The sequence below is a fragment of the Vitis riparia genome, chromosome 10 (assembly GCF_004353265.1).
Source record: "Vitis riparia cultivar Riparia Gloire de Montpellier isolate 1030 chromosome 10, EGFV_Vit.rip_1.0, whole genome shotgun sequence".
Lineage (NCBI taxonomy): Eukaryota > Viridiplantae > Streptophyta > Magnoliopsida > Vitales > Vitaceae > Vitis > Vitis riparia.
In genome coordinates this window covers 11,889,984-11,906,830 of record NC_048440.1, presented here as the reverse complement: position 1 = coordinate 11,906,830, position 16,847 = coordinate 11,889,984, and the positions used below count along the sequence as shown (strand labels likewise).

At 36.7% G+C, this 16,847-nt stretch overlaps 1 protein-coding gene across 2 annotated transcripts in view; it reads left to right on the top strand.

Annotated features, from left to right (window-relative positions):
* LOC117922918 (ABC transporter C family member 12-like) overlaps positions 1 to 16,847 on the top strand; it is a 59,219-nt gene that overhangs the window by 10,739 nt on the left and 31,633 nt on the right. For both annotated transcript variants that reach the window (XM_034841140.1, XM_034841141.1), the window contains exons 9-12: positions 47 to 103; positions 1,797 to 1,862; positions 8,938 to 9,012; positions 9,324 to 9,431. In XM_034841140.1, the coding sequence (XP_034697031.1) occupies positions 47 to 103; positions 1,797 to 1,862; positions 8,938 to 9,012; positions 9,324 to 9,431 (306 nt within the window). The remainder of the gene's footprint in view (positions 1 to 46; positions 104 to 1,796; positions 1,863 to 8,937; positions 9,013 to 9,323; positions 9,432 to 16,847) is intronic.

Genomic DNA, 16,847 nt, shown 5'->3' with positions numbered 1-16,847 from the left:
TTTGATGACATATGGAGCTAAAGGATTTGCTTTCAACATCTTGTAGATTGGCAATGATCTTTCTCAGTTTGTGGGGCCAGTCTTACTGAACCATCTCTTACAGGTTAGTTGCTTTTTTACCAAGAAATTACTATGTTGTCTACCAATGCAGGATCCCTTCTAGCTTTATTTGTTTAACTCTCAGTTTATTACTAGCTAGAAATAGCCTTATTTAATGGTTGTCTAGGTCAAACTATGTTTGTGTCCAGAAAAAGTAGTTCCTGTAGTATTGCTTGCCTCATATAGGAAATTTCATTATATGGTTTTATTTTTTCTTCCTCCATTTCCTTGGAGAGGAATTGGGCTAGCAAACTTCTACAAACTCCGTAGCGCAAATGGTTTGTAATGCACTTTTCATAAATTATAATTAGTGTGTTTTTATATTCTTTTTGTGTTGCTTTTGTTTGAAAAATACTTTTGATTATCGAATTTACATCAGCTTTTTTATTATAATACAGTTAATGATAAAAAATATACAACAAAATGTAGACAATTAGTTATTTTCATGCAGCTATATGTATATACAATATGGCATTGAGGAGTTTTCAACATTGAAATCTGTATGTTAGAACTTGGAATACAAAGATGTATTAATTATGGCAGATAACACGGTACTGTACTATGGAGGACAAGTACATAATTGAACTTGCTGTGTATGTATCTTATTTCATTTTACTTTTAAGTGATAAAAAAGTTCATATATGCTAATGGTATGTCTTATTTTATATATTGATAAAATATTGTATTTTGAATTACAACTTATTTAAAGTTTGCTTAGTTTTTTAATGCTCAATAGGAAGGATCTTCATTCTTTCTTTCCTTTTTTCTTTTTTTTTTTTCATTTTTTTCATGAGAACTTGAAACAATAATGTTTTAGTTAAAAGAAAAGGAAAAAAAATGAAATAGTTATAGAAGAAGGGTGAAGAGTCCTTCAAGAGGATACAAAGGAAGAGAAACAGTACAATGCAAAACGAAAAACCAGACAACATACAAATCGCAACCCAAGGGGCATAAATATTCCCCTATCTAGTTGGATGCTTATGCTTTTAGATGCTATATTGATGTGATACTTCTTTTACTCAGAATCATATCATAGATGTTCAATTTCTTTAGTACTTTGGGTTGCTCCATTTAACCACACATTCATGCATGCAATTATTATTTAGATAAGTTTCTACAGACCAACATTTCTCTGATTTCACACTGATGTCATGTATAGACCTTCTAATATATCTATTATGCTTGTTCATATTTAACTGTGCTCTTTTTTAGCTTTCTGGCATTTTTCTATACATTGTAATATTTTGATGTTGTTTCCTATGCACCTTATAACATTTTTGTATTATCCTGGTTAAAATGAAATTTAATCTATATCCTTATACCTCAAACTTACAACCACTGGGAAACTGTTGACATTACAGTATTTAGATATAAAAGCAACTAGCAGTGTCCAAAGTAGTTTTTTCATTTCTCAAAATGATTCTCTTGTTATTTCTGAAGTATGGAACTTTCTTGATGCTATGAGGTCTCTCTTTAAGAATCATCTGTGAGGATGAGAAAGATTTTTCATTTAGCCAAAGATTTCTATAACATGAAAATTTAAACAGTTAGCTTTGGCTCGAATTTATATGATTTTATTGAATCTTATTTCTTTCTCTTAATAAAATTTCATTGTAGGTATGCAGAAAACCTATTTATGAGGCTTATAATTTGTGTTTGGACCATAGAAGTTTGTAATGGTTTTACATGGCCTGCAGTCGATGCAACGAGGTGATCCAGCTTGGATTGGTTATATCTATGCATTCTCAATTTTTCTTGGGGTGGTAAGACTTCCTATCTTGTCTTTTCTTTTCAGGCTTATTTCTAATAAATAAAGGAAACCATGTCACTTGTCTTGTCACTTTTTCTCTTTGGTGTGCTAAAAAGATTTATCCAAGTCATTTAGTTTCCCCACCTTGTTCCACTTTTTGGGGCCAGTCTAATGATGAATATTGGAACTTAGAAGAAGTTCTGAAACAATGAGCTTTAAAATGATGACTGATAATGATTAGTGAATTGGAAGTGTCATGTTCAGTTTAAGTGATTTTCTATCCTTACACATCTTAGTTTTACTGGTTTGAATATGTTCCAGCATTTACCTTGCTGGCTTATGTCCAGGAAACAGAAGGATATTCATAAAACATAATATTTCAAATCTGTAAGCTAAAACCCTCCCTTGTGGAGAAAACAATAAGCACCACCAAACAGATAATTGTGGGACAATGTATTAATTTACCAATTAACCCAAAAAGCTCTAGTTGTTGAGTAATGGGAAAAAAAACATATCCAAATTGTAAAGGACTTCAGCAAGTTAGGATAATTAAGCATCAGTTTGACCTAAAAGTTTACACTGTTAAGTAATGGACAAATAATGTATATCGAGCCAATTGGCTAAAGCCCTAACACCCTACATCACAGACAATCTTCTTTAGGCTTGCTTGTGGTCTCAATAAATAGAGACAATAAAAGCCAATAAGATTTGAACTCATGATCTACTGCAAACCAAAGCTTTGATATAAGTTAATGAACCAATAGTGTTTGTGAACCCAATTAGACTAAAGCCCAAACAATATGGATGTTTTCTTCCTACCTTTCAATTTTTTGCGCTATTTGGTACTTGCTTGGTTCAAAGTTACTGAATTTCAATACTCTTATTTTCTTCCTGGTGCTAGAAATATTCAGAGAAATTACAGTAAACTTTAGTTCCTATGTTCTGTCATAATTAAAGACCTAGAAATGGAAGGGAAAGAGTTTCTAGAAGAATATTCTCAGAATAAAGAAAATAAACTCCTACCAGAGGTAGCCTAAGAAAGGAAAGAAGTTGCAAATTATTTTCTTTTTGTTCTCAGATTGGATACAGATTTGATCAAATTATAATGTAATATTCTTCATCAAGCTGGGCTTAAGCTTTATACTAAAGATTACACCCAAGATCAGGTAAATCCAGGCTAGGACCAAACACATGATTTTCAAGTAAAACATTTAGTACATCAACAACTTTCGAGCTCAATTAGTGTAATTCAATCCCACGACTTTCAAGGGGAATATATATATATACATATATATATATATACATATATAAGAGAATTTTAGGTTTTTCTTTAAAATGCATTATTCATTAGTGTTTCTTTTTCATTTTTCTTGCACTAAAATTTCTGCAACTATTAATTAAGCAATGTAATTGTTGAATATAATGTATTTATAGTGTACGAGTTTCTTTCCTTTCTTAATATAGGTCACATATATGGTAGTTAGTTCAACCTAGCCTTGTATATATATATTTCTCTATTGTAAGAAGTTAACAATATGAATGAGAATTAAGGTTTTCTCTCTCTCTTTCAACATAGTATTAGAGCCAAGGGAGAAAACTTTATTCTTTTTGGTTTACCTGTGTAATTAATTCCGGGAATCCGTCCAGTGACAGTGTTTCATTCCGGTCACCTTTTCCATCTCCCAAAGCTTTCCGGTCAGCCATATCGTGGTCAGAAAACTCTCATCACCATCAACATTTTTCCGACGATATTTTCTGGCAAATTTTCCGGCGACTTTTTTCCGACAATATTTTCCGACACCGATCACATCATCATGAGGGCAAAGAGGAGATCTGCAACTTTTCTCAAAGCACCGGAGCCAAGAACCCACCCACGCGCCACTCTTCTTTGGCGGCCTGAATCTCACGCTCCGACGCGTGAGGGCTCATGGCCCACTTTCCGGTGCCGAGCTTCTTCTAGTAGGCTCGTCCGGCGCTGTCTTGTACTCCTAAGCCTCCGTTAGTCCTCTCCGAACCTTGTTTTTCCATTTTTTTGGCATTTTAGCCTCCGCGGGTCTTCTTTCAGCCTCCTCCGGCCTCTGACGGCAGCTCCCTTCCTTGGTCGAGACCTATGTGTGCCTTGGGAAGGCCTCTTCTTCATCCCCAGTCACTTTTCTCCTTTGTTTGGGTCCCGACATACCAGGTTCTTCTTCCACAGCTATGATCCAACCTCCCTTTAGGGCTCTCTTCGATCCAAACGTGATTCAATCTCCGGTGAAGTGGATATGGCGACTAAAAATCCCATTTTTGCATCCGTCATCTCTGGATCTCTTACTATCACATCGGAAAAATTGATTGGTAGTGAGAATTATCTCTCTTGGTCAGCATTCGTGGAACTCTGGTTTATGGGACAAGGTTATGAGGATCATCTTGTTACACCTGAGGATGCTATACCTGATGTTGACAAAGTGAAATGAAAGAAGATCGATGCACAATTATGCAGCATATTATGGCAATCAGTTCATCCCAAAATTTTCCATCATCTTCGTGCCTACAAAACCTGCTTTAAATTTTTTACTCAGGCTAAAAGATTATACACGAATGATATTCAACGATTTTATAAGGTGGTTTCTAATATTGTTCATGTGAGACAGCAGGACATGGATCTGTCTACTTATATTGGCTGGATTGCGTCTCTTAAGGAGGAGTTCTTAACTTTGATGCCCTTCACTAATGGTGTTGAAGTTCAACAAATACAGACTAACAAGTTCTTTATGGTGTTAACCCTCATTGGCCTCCATCCAGATCTTGAGTCTGTTCGAGATCAGATTCTTGCTAGTCCATCAGTACCATCTTTGGATGATGTGTTTGCTCGTCTCTTACGCCTCTCCTCTACTCAGACCGGTAATGTCTCAGTCTGTTTTACTTAGTCTCCTTCTCTTGGCCCGTGGATTCTAAATTCTGGAGCATCTGATCATATCTCTGGTAAGAAACACCTTTTCTCCTCTATTACTACTACCCCTGTCTTACTTACTGTTACTTTAGCTAATGGTTCCCAAACTATGGCTAAAGGTATTGGTTTGGCTCATCCTCTCTCTTCCCTACCTCTCCATTCTGTCCTTTATGCCCTTGAGTGTCATTTTAATCTTATTTCCATCAGCAAAATAATTCGCACCCTTAACTATTCTATCACTTTTTCTGATAAATCTGTGATCTTGCAAGACCGGAATACGGGGAAGACGATTGGCATAGGGCGTGAGTCTCAAGGCCTCTATCACCTCACATCACCTTCATCTCCTGCAGCTTGCATTTCCACCGATGCTCCTCTTCTCATTCACAATCGTCTGGGTCATTCTAGTCTCTCCAAGTTCCAAAAGATGGTCCCTCGTTTTTCCACTTTGTTTTGTCGCTTGCGTGTGAGTCGTGTTAGCTTGGGAAACATACTCGTGTCTCGTTCCCAAATCATTTGAATAATCGGGCAAAGTCTCCTTTTGAACTTGTCCACACTGATGTTTGGGGTCCATGTCGGACTACGTCTACTTTAGGATTTCAGTATTTTGTCACTTTCATTGATGACTATTTAAGATGTACTTGGTTATTTTTAATGAAAAATCGAGCTGAGTTATTCTCTATTTTTCAGAAATTTTATGTTGAAATCCAAACACAATTCAATGTTTCTATTCGAGTGTTATGTAGTGACAATACTTGGGAATATTTTTCTACACCCTTTACTTCTTTTATGTCCCAACATGGGATCCTCCATCAGTCATCTTGTGCTCATACTCCTCAACAAAATAGGGTTGCTGAACGTAAAAATCGACATCTTGTTGAGACAGCTCGTACTCTCCTTCTCCATAGTCATGTTCCTTTTCGTTTTTAGGGGGATGTTGTTCTTACAGCCTGTTACTTGATTAATCGTATGCCCTCATCTATATTACATGACCAAATCCCTCATTCCCTCATTTTTCCTACCCAACCTCTTTATTTCCTTCCTCCTCATGTATTTGGTTGTACTTGTTTTGTTCATACTCTCACACCTAGACAGGACAACCTCTCCGCCAAGGCTACGAAATGCATCTTCTTGGGATACTCTCGACTTCAGAAGGGCTATCATTGTTATTCCCCTAACACTCATCGTTATTTTCTCTCCGTTGATGTCACCTTCTTTGAGGACTCTTCATTCTTCTTATACTCTTAATCTCTTCCCATTTCTGAAGTATTGCCACTTCCCTATATATCCCCCCTTTCCGATGCGCTCTCTCATCCTCTTCAGGTTTATCATCGTTGACATCGTGTTGTTGCTCCTCCTCTTTCTTCAGTTGAGGTACCTGATGACTCACCTCCTGTCCCATCGATTTCTCCTACCTTGTCATCTACTGACCATTTGCCTATTGCTTTTCAGAAAAGTAATCGATCTACTCGTAATCCTCATCTTATTTATAATTTTTTGAGCTACCATCGATTATCTTCATCCTATTCTGCCTTTGTCTCTACTTTATCCTTTGTTTCTCTTCCTAAGAACACTAGTGAGGCACTTTCTCATCCTGGGTGGCGACAGACAATGGTTGATGAAATGGCTGCTCTGCACTCCAATGGCACATGGAATCTTGTTTCTTTACCTCTTAGTAAATTTATAGTTGGATGTCGTTGGGTCTATACTGTTAAAGTTGGTCCTGATGGTCAGGTTGATCGCCTTAAGGCCCGCTTGGTTGCTAAAGGTTATACTCAGATTTATGGTTGTGACTATGGTGACACCTTCTCTCCTGTTGCCAAGATTGCTTCTGTTCGTTTATTTCTCTCCATAGCAGCTATGTGTCATTGGCCTCTTTATCAGTTGGATATTAAGAATGCTTTCATTCATGGTGAACTTCTCGAGGAAGTGTATATGGAGCAACCACCTGGTTTTGTTGCTCAGGGGGAGTCTGGTTTAGTGTGCAAGTTACGCCGCTCTCTAAATGGCTTGAAACAGTCTCCTCGGGCATGGTTTGGGCGTTTTAGTTCAGTTGTTCAAGAGTTTGGAATGCTTTGGAGTGAAGCAGATCATTCAATTTTCTATCATCATAACCCTTCGAGCCAGTGCATCTATTTGGTAGTTTATGTGGATGACATTGTCATTACAGGCAGTGATCAGGAGGGTATCCAAAGACTAAAGCAACACCTTTTCAACCACTTTCAAACCAAAGACTTGGGCAAACTCAAGTATTTTCTGGGACTTGAAATAGCTCAATCCAGTTCAGGTGTGGTTATGTCACAAAGGAAGTATGCCTTAGACATCTTGGAAGAAACAGGTATGTTAGAATGTAAACCCATTGACATTCCTATGGATCCAAATGTCAAACTTGTACCAGGACAGGGGGAGCCTCTAAGAGATCCTGGGAGATATCGACGACTTGTAGGCAAACTAAACTACCTCACCATCACTCGACCAGACATCTCTTTTCCTATGAGTGTGGTTAGTTAATTTCTACAATCACCATGTGACAACCATTGGGATGTTGTGATCCGCATTCTTCAATATATTAAAGGAACACCAGGCCAAGGTATGTTGTATGAAAACAGGGGCCATACCCAAATTGTTGGTTACACAGATGCAGACTGGGCTAATTCACCCTTAGATAGGCGTTCCACCTCAGGGTATCGTGTTTTTATTTGAGATAACTTAATATCCTGGAAGAGTAAGAAACAAGATGTAGTGGCCAGATCAAGCACCGAAGCTGAGTATCGAGCTATGACTTTGGCAACATGTGAACTCATATGGTTGAGGCAATTCCTTCAGGAATTGAGATTTGGAAAAGATGAACAGATAAAGCTAGTCTGTGACAATTAGGCCGCATTACATATTGCATCCAATTCAGTCTTTCATGAAAGGACCAAGCATATTGAAGTTGACTGTCACTTCATTAGAGAGAAGATCGCATCAGGGTGTGTTGCTACAAGTTTTGTTAATTCAAATGATTAACTAGTAGACATCTTCACTAAATCTCTCAGAGGTCCTAGGATTAAATACATTTGTAACAAGCTTGGTGCATATGACATATATGCTCCAGCTTGAAGGGGAGTGTTGAATATAATTTATTTATAGTGTACAAGTTTCTTTCCTTTCTTAATATAGGTCACATATATGGTAGTTAGTTCAACCTAGCCTTGTATATATATATTTCTCTATTGTAAGAAGTTAACAATATGAATGAGAATTAAGGTTTTTTCTCTCTCTTTCAACAGTAATTAACCTACTAAATACATAAAAAATATAGTTCTGGCTAATTTGTTTAATTTAATGCTAAATCCACCATACCACAAGTCAATTAACCAATGTAATTTTGACAAAAACCCTCAAAGGAAAAAAGAAAATGATCTAGTCCAAGTGAAAGTAGTGGAGAATGAGAGTTAATATTACAGGAATATCAATGCAGAATATTACATGCTGATACAGATTCAAACTTCATGAATTTCAACCGTTGCTTGAACCTATCCTTGATAAACCAAAAACCAAGTCCATGATCTACCTTTCTTTCATCAATCCCATGATTGGCTTTTTTCATGAACTATCGGATGGCCATTGGGGATGAGCATCATTGTTGCTTCTCTATTTAATAAAATTTCTGGAGAGTTCTCTCTTTACCTTGTGCACTCAAGGAGCCTTGGTCAATTCTAGGCTTTGGGATAGAAGACAGTGATCTTTCTTCCCTTCTTGTTTCCCAGTATATCAGGAATGACTGATGAAAGAAATTGTACTTTGCAGGTCCTTCTGCTGTAGTATAGTGTGTGGTTAATTTTCTTCCGTAATCTATGTCCAGTTTGGTATAGTTTTCTTATGTGCTTCCCATCCATAGAATTGTATATCATTTTGTTGATCTTGATGCTGGCGTTCTTCAATTCATGTCCTAGTCATGGAAAATGAATTACTGCTTGCCCTTTTCATGTATTTTTAGTTGAATTTTTCTTTTTGCCTGCACTATGAATATTTGCACTCCTCTTGCTTACATGCTGTTGCTTCTATGATCGTTACCATATATGAATTCAAATGTAAAAATTAACTGACATCTAATTCAAGCTGAAGTTTTAGTTTGTGATTCCTTTTATTGACTTGACAATTTAACTTTGTCCAGTCATTGGGGGTGCTTTGTGAAGCTCAGTACTTTCAGAATGTTATGCGCGTCGGTTTTCGGCTAAGATCAACTCTGGTAATAGAATCTCTCTAAGTTAACAAATATTTGGATCTATATAATGCTTGTTAGAGAGTACATCTCTTTCAGCTTTGGCTGCCTTTTTATGCTGGTTTTGCCCATCCCAGTGGAATTCATATGTTTTATGCCAACTGATTTCTTCTGATAAATGAAGCCTTCTGATAATTCATTTGGCACTTCTCTGAACTCTTCCCCTCTATGGCTGTCAATGTGGGTTGACATTTTCAATTTTGAATTTTATGTGGCTTCTTGTTTTATTGTTATTTTATGGTGATATTGCTACTTCTATTTAACTGTTTTATTTGTAGGTGGCTGCTATATTCCGCAAATCTTTAAGACTAACCCATGAGGGTCGTAAGAACTTCCCGTCTGGAAAGATAACAAATATGATGACAACAGATGCTAATGCACTTCAGGCATGCCTTTTATTACCATTGTTATACATATATTGATTCTAGAGTAACTATGCATTCATTTTGCTGAACATTATAAAGAATCAATTGATCATCTGCCTTCCTTTTTCTGCGTGGATTTACTTGTGTCATTAAAATCATCAATAACCATTTGAAACAGTATTTTTACATATGTAAGTCTTTTTTCCTTTTCCTTTTGGTCCAATGGAGGATGTGAAGTAAGACATAAGTGGAATAGGGCCATCAATTTGATGTCTTTGAAAATTGATATGTAGTTCTTGCCAATAAAACTTCATTTTAGGGTGGATGAAGTATGTGATCATTATATCTATCTAAATTAACCATAAAGGTTTTGGAGGTAGCGAGCAATATCTTCTTGTGAGTTTGTCCGATATGCTTTGTTCTATTGACATGGACCAAGGGGGCTTCTTTGGTTCTGAAATGTCTACCTCTAAATCCTTGCTTATGACTATTTGAAGAATCATATAATTAATATAATGACAAAGAAAAATAATTCATGTTATTTTTTAAAGAATCACTGCATGATACATACATACATACATACATATATATACATATAAATATATATATACTTATATGGTCCTCTACACTAAAAAGGAAAGAATTACCATTCCCTCATTGTAATATTCCTAAAATTCAAGGATTAGATTGCTTAGATTTATAGTAAAGGAAAAAAAATATCACAATATTAGAAACTAGCCTAAATTAAATACAAAATATTCAACTCATTCCTAACTTTGTATTATGTCGACTTTCTAACACTCCCCCTCAAGGTGGAGAATAAATATTTTCTATTCCTAGCTTGTTAGTGATTGCTTGTAATGAGTGATTAGCTAGTCCCTTGGTTAGGGAATAAATATTTTCCATTCCTAGTTTGTCAATGGTTGCTTGTAATGAGTGATTAGCTAGTCCCTTGGTTAGGATGTCAACAAGTTGCCCTCTTGTTGAAACATATAGAGTGTAAATCAACCCACTATTCAGTTTCTCTTTTATTAAATGTTTGTTAATCTCCACATGTTTAATATGATTGTGTTGAATAGGATTGTGAGCAATGTTGATGGTTGACTTGTTATCACTGTACAACTTCATTGTTCCTTCACATCTTATTGCAAGATCATCAAGAATGATTTTTAACCAGAGCAACTCACAAATTCCCTGTGCTATTGCTCTGAATTCTGCTTCTACACTTATTTAGAAACAACTATTTGCTTCTTACTTGTTTTAGTAACTAAAATTTCCACCTAAAAAAGTATGATAATCTGATGTTGACATTCGATCTATCATTGATGTTGATGTTTGATCTGCCATTGATCCTGCTCAATATGCATTTGTATAAGCTTGTAAGTTTAGTTCTTTATTCTTCTTAAACAAAATTCCTTTTCCTAGTGTAGCCTTTAGATAGCGGAGAATTTTTTTAGATGTGCTTCCATGAGAGAGTGCATGAATTGACTCACTACACTTACAACATATGCTATGTCTAGTCATGTGTGTGACAAGTAGATTAATTTCCTAAGTAAACGTTGATGTTGCCCTCATTCTACCACTATCGATTCAAGCGAATCACCTAGCCTATGATTTTATTTAATTAGCATTTCACTTAGCTTGCATCCTAGCATCCTACTTTTTTTTTTTAAGGAGATAAAGAGCGTACTTCCATTGTGACATAAAAATACCATTTCTTGAGTGAGCAATTTCGATTCCTAAAAAAAATTTAACTTTCCTGGGTCTTTTACCTTGAACTCCTTAGCAAATTATTGTTTAAGTTGTTTTATCTCCTCTAAATCATCACTTTTAACAATGATATCATCAATATAAAATATCGAGCAGTGACCTTTAAAGAAGAGGAGTGTTTGGTAAAGAGAGTGTGATCTCCCTAACTCTGTTGAAACTCCATCTCTATCATGACTTTGGTGAACCTTCCAAACCAAGATTTAGGAGATTGTTTAAGTCTATACAATGCCTTCTTGAGTCTACACACATGGTTAGTTTTTAACCTTTTATTAAACCTAGTGGAGCATCTATATACACCTTTTCTCCTAAATCACCATGTAAGAATGCATTTTTGACATCAAATTGCTGCAACATTCAATCACAGGTAGTTGCCAATGATAATAAAATTTTAACAATTTTCATCTTTACCACCGATGCAAGTCTCCTAGTAATTCACTCCACATGTTTGAGTATAATCCTTGGCAACAAATCTGGCCTTATACTTTTCTGAAGTCCCATCAAATTTATTCTTTATGCAATAACTTCCTAGGGCATTTAAATCCTAGCAACAAAAGCAAAAACACATTTTTAAACAAAAAAAATGATCTAAATATTCAAATGAAAAAACCTTACCAATTATTTGGATGTTCTCAAATCCTTTCCTTTCAGTGAAGATCAAATTTGAAGTCGTTGGAAGTCTCGTAGGCCCACAATGTTCCATCCGATGACTCTTCCTCAAATCTGGGCACTCAAACGGTAGAGGACTGAGGCTAAGGCTTTCTCTTTGGAATTTTGAAAATGGTGTAAGAAAACTAAAACCCTAACCCATAAGAGGGTATTTATAGGGTTCCTAATGGGCATAAGTAACTCGAGTCCATCATAAGCTTGGGTCACTTAATCTAGTCTAAAAAATGTCTTAATTGATTAATTAACCTAAGGGTTGTCCAATTAATCAATTAGCCTAATTCAAAGATACCGTTCATTAACCCCTATGCAACCTTACGAAATTATCAAAACACCCTTATGCACATAAGTGAACCAAAAGTCAATCCAAACCCTTATAAACCATGTCATCAAGGTATATGAGCTTAAGTAGAGACCCCTAGGACTCATAGGATAATATCAACTCCCTCAAAATCTAATTCTGAAGTTGATTTAACATCTCACGATAGAGAATCAACTGCATACCAGTACCCTATGTATATAATAACAAGATACCAAGTGCTCAGGTCCGTGACTTGCTATCTGTTGCATATTGTCTCCCTATGAACTGGTGTTCGTAATTTAATGAGGTGAAAGTTATTAGCCTTTCAAGATTACCTCTACTATCCTTGAGTTCCAAATCCTCCTTTGTTGTGATTAGTTGACATGTCCTACCTCACTAAGAGCTAATGTCAAGTTTCAGTTAAAAAACTACTATGTCTATAGTGTACATGAACATACCTCCTTAGAATCACTCAAGGGGACACACTGTCTCAATTCTACTATGACCCTAGTAGTTTCTTTCCTTTAGGAAGTTCCACAATCTCCCATGTGTTGTTTTTCTCTAGAACACTCATTTCATCACTCATGGCTTTTCTCCAATTCTCATCCCTAAGTGCCTCTTGGACTATTTCTGGGATTTCAATGCGATTTAGTTGTGTAAGGAAAGCTCGGTGTCATGGTGACAATTTATGAAATTAAATTAAATTAGAAATGGGATGTTGGGTATACTTTCTAGGCCCTTTTCTAAGGGCAATGGATAAGTGTAAATCTTGAACAACCGGAGATGGTATAGATGATGAAAATAAATGTAAAGTTAAAGTTTTAGTTGCTGTTAGAGGATCGTATTCTTGGAATTGCACAAGTTTAGGTATGTGTAGCTTCCTTCTTGAGTAAACCTATAGTGGTGGGGTGATTGAAAGACCAATTTTCTCTGAAATTTCACCATTAGACTTTGACATGGGAGGTATAGGTGGGTCGGAGTTGGTTAGTTGAGAGTTAGTGGTATCAATAGTGCTTATATGTGAAGTATTAGGTAGGTCAAGGAATGACAAATCTTCCTTGTCTTTCATCAAAGTCTCCCCTTGAAGATAAGGAATAGGGAAAAAGGACTTTTGTTCCACAAATGTAACATCCATAGAGGTGAAATATTTTCTTATGGTCGAGTGATAGCATTTGTACCTTTTTTTTTTTGGTTTATGAATACCCTACAAAAACGCATTGGAGAGCATGTGGATTGAGTTTGTTGAGGTATTGACCATGGGTATGAACAAAGGACACATAACTAAACACTTTAGGAGATAGTTTGCAAAATCCTTGAAAGTTAGGAAAAAACTTAGAGAAAATAGTCATTGAACTTTTGTGACCTAAGACCCTAGAGGGAAGCTAGTTTATTAAGTGGGTAGCAGTCAAAACTGCCTTTTCCCATTATGACTTACAAATATTTTTCTAAAACAACAAGGGTCAAGTGACTTCTAGTAGGTGTCGATTTTTTCATTCAACAATGCCATTTTGCTGTGGGGTGTCTGTGCAAGTGGACTGGTGAATAATGTTCTCCTTTTGAAGGAATGGGGATAGTATTGGATTGAAATATTCCCTCCCATTATCAGACCTAATAGTTTTAATTTGGACCCCAAATTGGTTGCTAATCATTTTGTGAAAAATATGAAACACACTGCTCACATCGGATTTATTTTTCAGAAGAAAGGTCAAGTCACTCTAGAACAATGATCAATAAAGAACACAAAACACCATGCCTCTAAAATATTTGGAATTCAAGGGGCCCCCAAACATCAGTATGAATTAATGCAAAAGGGGTAGAAGACTTTCTATTACTCAAAGGAAAGGACACATGATGGTGTTTGGCCAATTCATAAGTCTCACAATAACTATTAACATCCAAATGTGTAAGTAATAAAGAAAATATTTTCTTCAATAAAGAAAAAGGTGGATATCCTAAACGGAGATAATAAAGCCAAATTTGGTCTTTACTAGGTGAAGATGTTGTTGAAAGATGTGAAAGAGTTTATCAATCACCATTGCCACTACTAGTTTCAAGGAAGTAGAGCCCCCCTCCCCCCAACTCCTTAGCATGCCCCATCATTGCTCGTGTAATCTGGTCCTGAAAAACACAATAGGATGGATAGACAATAGGTTGACTGAAAGTTTAGGAATGTGTAATATAAATTTGTGTAAGAGAGGGTGTGAGATTAATGGTTCCTTGTCCAGCAATGGCTACAAGCGAGCCATCAACAACCTTGATTTTTTTATATTCAGAGCATGGGTTATATGTAGTGAAACGGGTAAAGAAATGGCTCATGTGGTCTATGGCACCTAAATCGATGATCCAAGGCCTAAAAAAACAATCCTTTGAGACACTAAGAGAAAGAGAAATGGGATAGTTACTTGACTGTGCCAAAGAGCAGGAAGCACTTGGCTTGTCTGGTAAAAAGAGAAGGGTTCAAAGTCTTTCAATCTTATCCTTGTTGAAACCACCATTGTTGAAGTAGTTGAAGCAGTTGAAGCAACATCATCATCATAATAAGCCATATTAGCTTGCCCTCCTTGCTCAGCACTTTGGTTTCCAGTGCCTCTACCAAAGGGTTGAGGTTTGCCATAAAGTTTCTAGCAAGTTTCTTTGGTGTGTCGTGGCTTCTTATAGTAATTACACTATAAGCTATCTTTGTTGTTGGATGGTCAAGGCCCCTCATTTTTTCTAGAATCTACATTGTTGTTGCTGCCATTATTTTTAATTAGCAGTACACTAGAAGGAGCTGTTATAGCAAAGGCTAAACTTTTAGAAGTTAGATTATCAAACATCACTATCCGCCGTCCTTCTTTAGCTCATTTGAGTGAGAAGACTTCATTAGGGGTGGCCAAGATTCCTTGCCAAGAACTTGGACATGTACTTGATCAAATTCTACATTAGGGCCAACAAGAAAGTAAAAAAATCTCTCATGTTCGCCAAACAACTGCAATAGGATATCTTCGCTACACTTTGTCTTGAAATTTGTAGTAATATAATTCAAGCCACAATCCTTTCATGATATTATAATATTCAATCATAGATAAAGTACATGGTTTTATGGTTGTAATCTTTGTTTTGATCTCATAAATTTAAGCTACATCATGCACTTTTGAATATGTTTGTCGAACAGCCTCCCTTATCACTCATGCAATAGTGAGCAGCATGTAAAGCCCACTGATCTCTGATTGTATAGAGTTCCAAAGCCATGACATGATCATGGAATTTGTCTCATCCCATGCACCAAATCTAGGATCATCTTTGCTCATCTGGATTGATCAAGTGACCTAATTTCCTTTTGCCTTTCAAGAACGTTTTCACCAGCTGTGACCAAACCAAATAATTTCAACCATTTCATCGAAACGATACCTAAAGGTCTTGGTATTCTCTTGATGTTAGAGGTTGGATGTTGACATTTGAAACAGGGACTGTAGAGATTGCTTCTAATGTTTCAAACATGATTGATGGTAGGAATGTGGAAGGAAACAAAAAAAGGAAACTGGTATTCTCCGGCAAAGAAGGTTGCGCAATCTAAAAAAAAATTCCAACTGCAATGAAGGCCAAAAGTTTTCCTACAGATCTGATACATAATGATGAAGATGAATAACACATCTTATTTCTGAATGAATTAGTACATGATATATAGGACTTCTCAACACTAAAAAGGAAAGAATTGCCATTCACTAATTGTACAATTCCTAAAATTCAGAGATTAGATTACTTAGATTTACAGTAAAGGAAAAAAACGTCACAATATTAGCAATAACAATCAACTTTTTCTAGCTTAACCTTATTACATACAAGAGCAATATGTAGCAATTATTGGAAGTGCATCTCTGTTGCATAACACCTTTACCAACATTATCATGTGTCCCACAATTATCATAGGTGTTGAAATTTGGCATTCAAACTTAGGGTTTTAATTTAGGAAAGTATTTTAGGAAAAAAAAAAGGAGAGATCATTTAGGATGATTCAGTTTCCTAATTTTAGGAGAGAATCAAGCTAGATTGATATTTTCTTATTCTGTCTTTTGTGTATATATATGTGTATAGTGTGTACCTACAGAATCAATAAAGGAATTCAGAATTTCTTCATGGTATCAGAGCCAGTTTTCTGAAACCCTAATCCCTTCTGGCCACCTCTTATTCAGGCCATCATTCATTCCGGCCAAATCTCTCTGACCATCTCTCAATCCGGTCATCTCTCTCTGGCCATCTTTCATTCCGATCATCAATCCCTGTTCTCAGAGCCAAGGAAGAAAACGCTTTCCGGTCGGTCGAATTGTCGTCAGAAAACAGTCACCGCCGGCGACTTTTCCGGCGAACTTTTCCGGCGACGATTTTTTTCACACCGCAAGGAGCGCCTGGAGGAGATCTCCAACTTTTCCCAAAGCACCGGAGCCAGAAAACCATCCACGCGCCGCCCACGCGCGTTTTTCCGGCCGGCGACTGCATCTCACGCGCCGGCGCGTGAGGGCGCGTGAGCCACTTTCCGGCGATGCGCTTCCTACTCCAAGCTCGCCTGACGCCGACCAGCCACCCTTCGTACCTGTTTTTGCCATTCGAGCCCTGCACGTGCCTCTTTTGGGGTTCTTTTGCCTCCGCGGGCCCTCCGATCAGTTTTTCCAACGTCCTCCGGCTATTTTTTCTCAACTCCAATCCCTGCACGTGCCTTGGGAAGT